Source organism: Thunnus thynnus, chromosome 7 (assembly GCF_963924715.1).
Source record: "Thunnus thynnus chromosome 7, fThuThy2.1, whole genome shotgun sequence".
NCBI lineage: Eukaryota > Metazoa > Chordata > Actinopteri > Scombriformes > Scombridae > Thunnus > Thunnus thynnus.
This window is the reverse complement of record NC_089523.1, coordinates 34,378,176-34,389,979: the sequence shown is the minus strand read 5'-3', so window position 1 is coordinate 34,389,979 and position 11,804 is coordinate 34,378,176. Positions and strand designations below refer to the sequence as shown.

At 39.9% G+C, this 11,804-nt stretch overlaps 2 protein-coding genes across 2 annotated transcripts in view; one reads left to right on the top strand and one right to left on the bottom strand.

The window, feature by feature from the left end:
- The window catches only part of LOC137186609 (coagulation factor X), a 102,148-nt gene that overhangs the window by 67,950 nt on the left and 22,394 nt on the right, over positions 1–11,804 (top strand). The gene's annotated exons all lie outside the window — the stretch shown is intronic.
- Positions 3,496–11,804, bottom strand: part of LOC137186817 (collagen alpha-1(XII) chain-like) — a 14,185-nt gene continuing 5,876 nt past the window's right edge. The window contains exons 2-4 of the mRNA XM_067595852.1: positions 9,418–9,450; positions 7,655–7,804; positions 3,496–3,733 (exon numbers count right to left, since the gene is read on the bottom strand). Of these exons, the coding sequence (XP_067451953.1) occupies positions 3,567–3,733; positions 7,655–7,804; positions 9,418–9,450 (350 nt within the window). The 3' untranslated portion in view covers positions 3,496–3,566. The remainder of the gene's footprint in view (positions 3,734–7,654; positions 7,805–9,417; positions 9,451–11,804) is intronic.

Sequence of the window (11,804 nt, the reverse complement as noted above, 5' to 3'; positions counted from 1 at the left end):
CCAAATAAACAGGATTCTCACATGAAGTGAGTCTGAACGATAGTAAACACAGAAACTGTCCGTCTGTAGCAGCATTATGGTGAACTGCATAGAGATCTGTATCCAGTGTTACAAATCAACTGGTTTTCCTGTTAACTGGTTACCTTTGTTTGTAAACATCGGCCGTTTCTCATGGCAACAGCAGATGTTCCAATCACAGAACGGTTTGTCCACATCATTTGAAACATCCTGCTAGTGATCTAAAATATAGAGGTCAGTTCAGTCCAGCTGTCAATCATTTTGTAATATGTATTTGTATATTGTTAGTTTTAGAATGATGAGCAGAGGAACACCTGACACATGGGCACAACGTGATTTACACATTTATTTAATCTATCAATGAGATGCAATGTGTTTGATGCACAACATATTAAAAACCTTTTAATGCACAACATGGGTAAAAAATAAGCTGCAGTCATTTTCAATAATATTTGATACATAGCTGAATGTTTCATTGTAATATCTTTGAAGCAGAATGATGTCACTCAGGTTTTTCAGAATGAATGACTTCATTTGTTTTTTATTATTATAAGTCATGATGTTGATTTTTCTGTCTTGTTATGTAGAGAAATAAACACTGTTTACATATCTAACTGTGCAGAGTGAATTAATTCATCATTAATTAATGTTGACATAAGCAACCATCTCATGTAGTTTATAGCAAAGCTTTGTTTTGTAACTGCTGATATCAGTTTGGATGTATTAGAACATGGTTTGATATTGTTCAAATGAAGTTATTTAGAAAAGTTGACACTTCTGTTCACTTTCACATTTCATCATTGTGAAGTGCGTGCAGTCATGTCGCACAACGGCACATTTTCACTGCTGCTACTGTGAAGTCAGTGTTGTGAACCAGTTACAGCTACTTAAACATGTTGATGGACAGCGTCCCTCCATGGAAGGACCACAGCCACCTGCTTCCCTGTGAGCCCAGCAGGGCCGCAGGGGTACAGCGCAACTCTCCATTGATTTACACACTTGTAAATGTAAATAGTTCCTTTTACAAACCTATAGAAACATGGTACCATCTCTGACTGTCGATAACACCGCTGTCTCTCCTTCATCACTATCCTGCAACCTCTGAGTCAACAAGACGGTCAAGATCTTTCTTTCACCTGTGCAACACCCTCACCAGACAAACGTCTACAACCGGTTCACACCTCTACTTGCTGCCTGCACAGATCTGATGATCATAACTCATGTCCTCCATAACTGCCCCCCTCTTCTATGCCACCAAACTGTGGAACTCACTTCACTGATCACTGACATACGCATCCTCCCATCTCTTCAAGTCAAGACCAGAAACCTTTCTTTACCCAGGACTACTACCCAACCCCATCATAAAATAAATAAAACCTTACTTTAGTAAAAGTATGTAAATGGTATCAGCTAAATTTACTTTAAGTATGAACAATAAAAGTATTCATTCTGCAGAACAATTGTCCCTGTCAGTGTTTTACTATATATGATGTTTTTAATATTACTGCTGCATTCATGTGTGTGTTGCATTTTACTGTTGTAGATGTTTAAGGTGATCATTTTATCTACTTTATATAGTGTTGGGTAGTTTCATCTACAGCGATGCATCATATTCTATAAGATCATCATATGTTTGTAGCGTCTCTGTCCCGTGAGAACCACGTATCTCTAAAAAGTCAACTTTTCATGAGCTCAGAAAAACAGCCTGTTTTCTGCTTTGTGACAATGCATTTTCCAGCTAATCCAAGAGTACAATAAACTATTTAATAAACTATCACTATGAAATAATATTTTATTTAGCTTAAGAAGTAGAATCAGAATTTTCTCAACTCATAAAGGATCACTTAATCCTTCAGTTTATCACAAACATTCAGAATCACAGAATTTGGAGATACATAGTTTTCACTGGACAGGAAGAGTTTGAAAAATTGTAATCTGAGAAGTAATTTATAACTAAGAAGTAACTATAGCTGTCTTGTAGTGGAGAAGAAGTATAAAGTTGTATAAAATAGAAATACTCCAGTAAAGTATGTACTTGAATACAGTACTTGAGTAAATGTACTTTAGTTATATTCCACCACTGTCGATAGTCTTGTAACAACGAGCCTACGTTGCGGCCACAAAGCGATAAAAATCACTGGAACCACATGAAGACGAGCAGCAACACCTTGCTCATTTTATGAGGTGAATATTATGGATGTTTAACTGGTCAACTCATGCTTCAAAGTGATCATTATGTTTCAAATATGAAACAGAGAGTTTACAGAGGAGCAGTTCCCCTCATGACATTAGCCTGAGTAACGTATACCGGTAGGTCCTTTTCATTTATGAATTGTTCTTTAACCCCGCCCACATTCCACACTCAAACCAATCAAATCACAGTGGGTTCGGATTTAAACAATATTACACTCGAGGGTGCTTTACTGTCATTGTTGGCGCGACAGTGATGCGGTCAGGAACGAGGCGCTGGCGTGAGCAGTGCGTGTGCGTCGCTGAACTGCTGCGTCTCGCACGCTTGCAGCGTTCACACAGGAAGCGTGTCTGCTGTGGCGCTTCTGCCACTGGCAGCCCTATCTTTCTATCGTGTTCCCTGTCTATTTCTGCTGAGAACCGCGCGCGTCACGCGGAGAAAATAGGCGAGACCTCGAATCTCCTTCCTGTGTGGACGCTGCAAGCGTGCGAGACGCAGCAGTTCAGCGACGCACACGCACTGCTGAGGTTCACGCATCCAGTGTGTCCCCGGCGTAATGAATGGCGGAGTAATATTTTTAGTGATGAGGCTTTTCATCTGAGCACGGCTAGGTGTGCTGTCATGCTGATTTGAGCGCATTTTAAATGTCTAGTTGACCAATCAGATTGCTTGGTCAGAACTACGTGTTGTATAATAAACATTAACCCCGCCCCGCTCCGCAGGCAGCAGCCAGGTATACATGGGCAAGCTGCCTGGATATAGATCTCCATGCAGTTTGCCATAATGCTGCTACAGGCGGCTAGTTTCTGTGTTTACTTTCATTCAGACTCACAAACAAACTTTTGAAATGATTCATGTAAAAATCTTTGTGTGTGTGATAAACATCTGTTTGTGAATCACCAGAATCTCTATAACAGCTGAGAGAACAAAGTTAACCTGACACATAGAGACATAACGGCCACATTTATAGCAAATACATCAGGTTCAAATCAACTGTAATTTTCCTTTAATATTATGACAGCAACAATAATACAAATTACCATCATCATTCATCTGATTTTTATTGTAAACCTACTATTTCTGGAATCAGTATGAATGAATATACTGTTTAGTAACTTTATCTGAAGTCTGTTCTGAAGATGTTATTTGTTAGCAGATACACAGTTTTCTTGATCTGTCAGGGGAGTGAATTTCATTCACAAATATATATTCAATATATACAATAAATTCCACTATAAATACTTTAATATAATGATATAAAATATGGATCACTAACAGCTTCTCTTTCCACCGCTGACAGACCTAAATACAGAAAGTAAATATATTTGGATCTAATCAGAGTCTCTGCCTCAGTCCCTCACAGTGTAAAGCTGGTGTGGATCAGACAGCCTGCTGTTAAATCACCTGAGTGTCTGTTTCCTGTTCTGTGTGGCAGGTGGTTTATGGCCTCCAGCAGGGATCGTTTGGTCTGGTGGGTGTTCAGCTGCCATTCAATCTCTGGGTATCCACTGCCCTGAACCAGACCTGCAGGAAACACAGAAATGTGTAAAACTGACTCAGCTTTTATTTTTAAATGATAATGAGAATAACAATGATAATAATGAGAATGAGAGTAATAGTTGCACTGAGTGTTCTTGAACAGATGCATTGGTTTATTACTATTATTGTGGTTATTATCTTGTTGTCATCATCACCCCAACACTCATCTACACACTCATGCCTGTACTAATCTTCATATAGAGGGACCAAAGGACTCGTAGGGGTCCAAGATGGTCCTCTTTGCTATCTCCTCAGGAATGTAGAAGACTTTGTGTTACTGGCAGGAACCTTTCAAGGTAAACTGACTTCTAACCTCTTAAATAAGGACTTTGTTTTTGAACTTCCCTCAAGATAAACTGACTTTTACACCTCCCAGGTAAAGATGTGTAACTACATTACATTACATTTTTCATTTAGCAGACGCTTTTATCCAAAGTGACGTACATCTGAGACTGATACAACACAAGCAAGGATCTGTGCCATAAAGCTTAAGTTTGAGTCCTATAGGACGTAGATGCCAACAGGCAGTGCACCAAGGCAATGCATAGAGTGCATAGAAGCAAGTTTTTGTTTGTTTGTTTTGTTGTTTTTGGTATTAACTGACACCCTGCAGACTCAAACTGGGTCTCTCTCCGAACTCTTGAGATCCGGATTTACAACACTCTTTGGAATGTTACTTTCTTCATGGATTCACCCAAATTCAAGGAAACATCAAGAGGAATCTTCCTTGAAAAGGACTTTAAGTAAAGACATTACACACAGTTGATGAAGAAGCGTCTGTCTGTCCTTCTCAACCTGCTGCTATCTCAAGATAAGGACACTTGCCAGAACAAAACCATAAATTATGCTGCATTCCTCAATTTGAGTTCATTATATCCAGTGTGTTTAAGCCAAAGTTTGTAATAACTGTGAAGTAAAGATATGATCATTTTGTAAGCAGGAAACTGTTGATCTGGAGATGCTTCACAATATTATAGTCTAACCCTGAAGTCTGTGTGATATAAATTGACTTAGTTATTCATTTATAGGTTAAATGTTGTAAATTACAGTGTGATCATACGACCCTCCAGTGGTCAGTAGAGGTAGAATTTTTGAACAACAAACAGTATGTATGTTTATGTATCTGCAGTTATTTTATTGTGCTGTTCTAACCTCATATTTACTAAGTATTAGACATTTATATTTTTGATAAGTGAGGAATTAATATTCAGTGGTCATAAAATAGAGTTTTGTTAACATTAAAAAGTAGGTTTGTTTAAATAAATGTGTGTTTTATTGAAGCTGAACTAATGGATGTTTAACCTTTTGTATGAAGAATTAATTTTGATAGTTAATAGTAGTGAGTATTATGTTAATAGGTAACATAGACAGTGATGACTGCATCTGTATTTATATTGTGTAACTACATTAAGTATTGTTTATTCCAGGAATTGAAATGATTGATTTATATTGCACATGTGTGTTGTCTCTGAATGTTGGAGTAATGTGTTGAATGTGTGATATGTGTTATCAAGTCATTCAGGTCTTTGGGTAATAATGAAGTTTGTGATTAATTCAACTTTAAATTAATCCTCAAAGTGGGTTTGAATCAATCTTAGGTCTTCAGATCTTCAGTTTCAGCGTGAAAATCGATTCTTCATCCCAAAACTTCCCCAAACAGACACAACCAGATGACACCGTTTGTCTTTGCTCTTTTTAAAGCTTTTTCTGTCTTTCTGTTGTCCTCAGAAAGACGTCTGCAGCGTCTCCTTGTTGTTCCTCGTTGGACCTTTTTAAGCCGGTGCACATCTCTTAGTATAAACTTCAACTTTTAAACAAACGTTTTATTTCTTTTTGTCCAGTTTGTGCAGAAGAGTTTAACTTGAATGAGAAGCCAACTTCAGTTTTAACGTTCTTTTGTTTTTGTAACTTTGAGTAGTTTCATCTGGCCAACAAAGTTATTTGTAGTTATTTTAGTGCAGAAAGTTTAGTTTGTAGTCAGCAGTCGGGTTGAGTTGAGTCTAGTATGCAGGTTGATGCTACTGAACGGTCAGCAGCGAGCACAGACACCTACAATCAGGGTTGGAGCAGCGATTTTGAAAATGTGGGGGTTCTAGAGGTGGGACATGAGCACGGCAACCCGCCGCCTTCGAGCCCTGTTCCAGTCTCAACATGCCAAATCAAAATGAATGCCACATATTTAAATACCTTCTACTACTGTAGTTGTAACCACTGCTTCAGCTTACCATCAAATAATTACTGAGACCATATGAGTGTAACAACTCAGCAGAATTTATTTAGGGTCTCATAGCAGTTTACTACTTACATCCAGTTATTTGTATGAATTGCTGTACTGGAGCATAGTTATCCTTATTATACTTAAGATAATCACAGAGCATCTTTATCCTACTTCCTTACATACCTTATAGACATGAAATTAAAGGAAACTTACACTTCCATTAAAATTAAATGGATATGGTTATAGATGCATAACAAATTGAACCCTGGTAACAAATCAGTATCAGTAAAGAGTCATTTCTGAGTCCATGGACGAGTACAACCTAAACTGTCTTCAATTGTTTTAAAAAGTGTCTCTTTTAGTAGGAATCCAAAGGGGACCTTTAATTGTCTTTAATTGGGAAATTAAATACCAAAAGTTGTCCAGGAGGTTTTTTATCAGCAGGCGTCAGTTCAGGCAGGCATTGCCATAAGACAGACAGATGTTACACATCTTAAATATGAATGCTCACCTTTGTCTATGACTATTTCAAAACGACAATAGAAGTGACTAAAAACCAAATTTGCCACCTGGTTTACATTTAGGATAAGTTAGCCTATTTCATTTATGTTCAATGATGTTAGTTGAGCTGACACATCACATAACAAGACAAAGTTACAAAAGAAAATTCTACATTACTAACTAGTTAAATATCTGTTTCATACCTCTGATCTGTTATTCTCTGATCTGTTATCACAGCCAGCAGAGAGTAACAGAAGCACCGTTGCTGAATGCATAAAGGTAACTTTACTGGACTCCAACTGTTTACTCTTCCCTGACCTGGTGGGTTGGTCAAACGGCTGTGATTGGCTGGATGGCTCTTCAATTAATCTAACTAGACCAATAGGTTTTTCATGTATGGGAACCTCAGTTTCGTTTCATCAATGACTACCTCAGGAAAAAGTGGGAGGGATGGAATTATGTTTCTGTGAAAGTGCGGGTGTCACAACACTCGTAACACCCACGGCTGCGACGCCCCTGTCTACAATAAAAACATGTCAGTCAGGCACCACCTGCACTGCTTACAGTGAACTAAATGTTGTCACACAGAACTCAAGTGAGTTTAAATACAGTTTAACATTGTAATGCTTCCAGTTTTATCACTGGTAGCTAATCTGGAAACATATAAAAGCAGAGTATTAGTAGAGAGACAAAGTTGTCAGAACATCTGTCCTGCTAACTGATCCAACACGGACCTACACAGAAGGAATGTACAGTATATCTCCACCATGGAAAACAGTGTCCAGATAAAAGATTGTTTTATAAGCTGAATCATAATTACCATGAGTTATAAATGTGTGTTTCGGTGGGTGAAGCACTGAATTTGAAGGTAGGTGTATCACCTGAACATTTCATTTCTGTAAGTTATTACAAAGCTAAAATATGTCTGCATGTTTTGGGAAATAACTGGCAGTAACGGAGGCTGTATGCAGATAACAGTTATTTTACTTAAACATGTAAAACCACTGGTCTGCTCCTTTCATCCTCACATCAGACATACCTCTGACTACTCTTGTTATCATGTCCTATTTTGCTGCTTTTTTACATTTTGATGTAAAGGTTTTAGGATTTTGAGTACTTTTTACACACAGTAGTAGTAATAGTACCAGGAGCAGTAGTGTGAATAGTAGAAGTAGTGAAAATATTACCGATCTGGACTTTGTCAGGGCCGATGTCGAAGTAGCTGACTATCTTAGTTAGAAAGGACTTCATGTTTTCATGGTCTTCAGGGCTGATTCTCCCGGATTCACTGACCATCAGCCCGATGTCAGCCTTGGCTGTGCTTTCACACTGAGAACCTGGAGGAAAACAGAGGATTGTGGGATACAATACACAAGAGACCAAATATAGAAGCAAGACTAAAGCTGTGGGTGCTTTTCATTTGGCTAATTTATGCTTTCTCGCATCCTCGCTCCTCCTTCCTCCAACTGTGACCTGAAACCCTTAAACGCTCCTCAGAGGAGACGAGGAGCGAGGAGGCTCCTGGAGGAGCTTAGAGCGTTACACAGGTGTATCCTCTGTGGAAGTTTTTCAGTGGATGGAAACACTCCTTTGATCAATGTGTTTAATGATTGGTTATTGATCAATCAGCTGATCTGACGGGACAGTAAACAGTCGGGCTGTTGTTGTAATACAGCAGATCAAGAAAACGACCTGTGGAGCAGGAATGACGCCACCAGCAGCAGCTGATCATATTTATTCATAAAATAAGATTTACTGAATCATGAATCCATCATAAAAACACTCTTGTAACTTTATTATTTTTCTTCATGAGCCAAAAGGCTTCTCCTTTCTTCTTCGTCTCAGCTCTTTCAGGAAAATATGACGTCACACAGCTGCGTCTCCTATAAAATCATCCTGAGCCTGAAAACAACGTCAGACTGTCACAAACTAAATAAGCAATATTTTATTTAAACATTAAATATTCTGCAGGCTGCAGCTGTTTTTATTGCTCCTTTACATCAGTTCTGTTCTTTCAGTAATTCACAAATTTAAATTGTCTATTTGTGTTTTATTCTGTGACAGACAGACGCTGCTGGAGATCTATAATCAAATAAAACATATTGGAGCAGTTATCAGGTATTTTCCTTCCAGCTATAAATATGTAGAAATGATTAAGTAACAGTTTAAAGTGTTAATTCATTTCTACATGAATGTTAAGTTTAAACTTTAGAGTTTAAACTGTTAAATAATCATTTCTACATATTGATCTCTGACTTCTACATATTGATCAGTTGATTGATGTGTTTCATGAGTAGTCGTCGTCTCCTCAGAGTGACGCTGCAGTGAGCGAGGACGTCTCGTTTGATGAATTAAATTTCTCCGTCCTCGTGTCTCTTCTTCACATCTGTCACATCCTCACTGTGAGGAGCTGAGACACGAGGAGACACGAGGAGACACGAGGAGACATGAGGAGACACGAGGAGACACGTTAGCCAAATAAAAAGCACCGTGTATCTGAAATGACTCCCTTTTTACTACAAAGTGCATAAAATTTACCCTCCTCCATTTTATTTGAGTGTAAATTTATCCAACATGTAGAGCCCTCAGATGTTCCACAATGGAACAAAAAAGTGGTGTTCATGGCATGAAGGCACTACTTTCAGCAAACAATCCCACAATGCCATGCGTTGCATTTTATAGATATTATAGACACAAAAACTAGTGATGTGCAACTCTACAGCGGACAGTGATGACATAAAATTGTGATGATTTGTGAGTTTCCAAAATCTAGATTTTCACTTTTCAATGCTAACATTAGCATATTTTATTAGTTATTAGCTTTGAGGGTATTTGGTCATAAACCAAAGTGGATTCATTGTCCTGATGGAGGTGCGGGTAACGTCCTCCAGCTCCTCCTGGGGGATCAGAGGCGTTCCCAGACCAGATGAGATATATTCTCTCTTTTTACCTGTTGGTTGGTGTTTATCTTCAGCCTGGAGTCCTGCAGAGAAAATCAGAAAGTCAGTATTTATATTGGTGCAGAGCTGTGAACTGAACAAACACTGTGAGGATTTCCAGCAGCTCAGAGCTCATCTCAGTGAAAACACACAGATTATTGAACTCACTCAGGAATCATGTGACCAGTTTACCACTAACCTGCAAAGCCACAAACAACATATGTGGACCAGAATCTGACTTTTACATTTGTTTTACCAAATATGCTACAGACAAGTATAATTTGTGTGTGGAAATAACAGGTTAAATCTTCAGCAACTATAAAACTGTTGGGAGGGGCAGTAGTGCGTTTGGTTATTAGCAATAATTCATAATTATCATAATTATGAATTATGAAAATAAGATATTGTTAACCTTAATCAATAATTCGGGCACCAACAGTTGGATCTGTGAGGAGCACAGTTGATTGTTTGCAATAATTATCAATTATCAAGGATAATTAACTAATTATGACAATTAATAGAATTATTAATATGAATTAACGAATACGGGGCACCACCCGGAAACCGGGACCAATAACCAAACAAGGTAGTCTCATAAATGGGAGTTCACCTAGAATGTTAATATCTGAGAGATATCAACATTCAAGGACGAACAAAGAAGGGTGAATTCGAGCTCTGACTCCTTCAATCAGCCACTTTTCACAATATTACACACAATAATGACAGAAGAACTTCTCTTTAAAGATATAACAGTGTTTATTAAACTTAGCAAAATTAACAAAGTTAACAAATGCTTCATTCAATAAACAGCTATTCTAAAATCTTATCCTACCAAACAAAACACAAACAGCTATGTACAGGGTTGGACACATGCAGGGGAATGCATGTGTGTGTGTGTGTGTGTGCATGTGTATGTGCATGCGTGTGTGTGTGTGAGCGCGTAAGACAAGATGGCAACGGGGCCTGACGTGATGACGTCGTCGGTCTGCGACGCGGATGTGACTATGGGAGGAAGTCACGTCCGCGAGAACTGGATGGCAGAAGTGTGGCGGTGTCTTGGTTAGACAGAAGCAAGACGGCGCCGCCTAGTGGACGGCGTCTCGCACTCACCCACTTCTGTGAAACACACACGTGTCTGATGGCGGATAAGGAAAGACAAAGCGAAGCTTTGTCCGACGTTATCTGACCATCAGATGTGCAAAAGATGTCGGTGCATGTATGTGTGTGTGTGCGCGCGTGTGTGTTAGTCAGAAGAGAGAAGGAAGAAGGAGAGAAAGCGATCGTGAGAGGAAGAGAAGCTGTTCCTTTGTCCACAGACAGTGCGCGTACGGACGTCTGTAACGCACGTTGTCTGGTTTCTGACCGACAAAGCAACTTACTTCCTGAGTCACGATGGCACAAACACAGCAGTAGTCCCGAGTGGGACAAACACAAAACAGTCTAGCGTGGTGAACACAACTAAACAGGCAGCAAACTTAAAATACTCCTCAGAGTAAAGCAGGAAAAATGGACGCGGCGGTCCGTCAACAACACAACAAACAATAGCAATAAAGCTAAAAGCTAAATGCTAAACAACAGCAACTGATGCTGATAAGAACACACAATTAACACTGCCTCTGCCCAGACTCGTCCTCGACTAGTCCGTCGTTATGTCCGGCTTTGTCCTGGGCTCGGATGCAGATGGTGGCCGTTCTCGCACGGTCGGCGAAAAACACGGCAGCTGGCTCTCGGCGGCGTGGCGGAGAGAACAGCAGAGTCGACTCGGTGAAGAAGCGTTTCTTCTGTCTCGAGGGAATTTGAGGGCGTCGGATGCAGCAGCGGTCTCTCTTGGATCCGGGAATGTGTTCGGGTTAACACGGGCGAAGTCTCGTCTCGTCCGGCGAGGGGAGTCTTCGATGAGGGGAAAACACATGCGTGGGGTACCCCCTTTAGTCAGCTGACTCACAGAGGAACAGGAGTTACCCCTAGCTCAGTGACATGGGAAAGGCGTGTGCTTCAGGGCACGTTCAGCTTTTAAAGGGGCGGTGATGTCACGGCTGCGTCATCAGGACGCTCCGCTGTGCAGGAGCATCTCTGCCAATGAGACTGTATGTTGACTGCTCCCTGCTGAGGTGTGAAAATCGCAAAGCATCCTTGGAAATGGAGTTTGCAATGGACTCCCATTGTCTGTAAGAAGCATTTTTGGCGCTATTCCTTTGTCTCGGGGAAAACAAAGGAATAAAGCACCTCGTGGTCAGGCCTCACAGGTTACATGTAGGCCCTCTCTGTGTGACCTCATGGTTTGAGGCCCTACAAAACGGAGCTAAAAACCAAGTCAGACTAAAGTGTTTGCTCTCTGGCTTGGAAACCTGGAGACTCTGGAAGAGAGAGACTGTGACAAAGTGGGTGAGAATACACC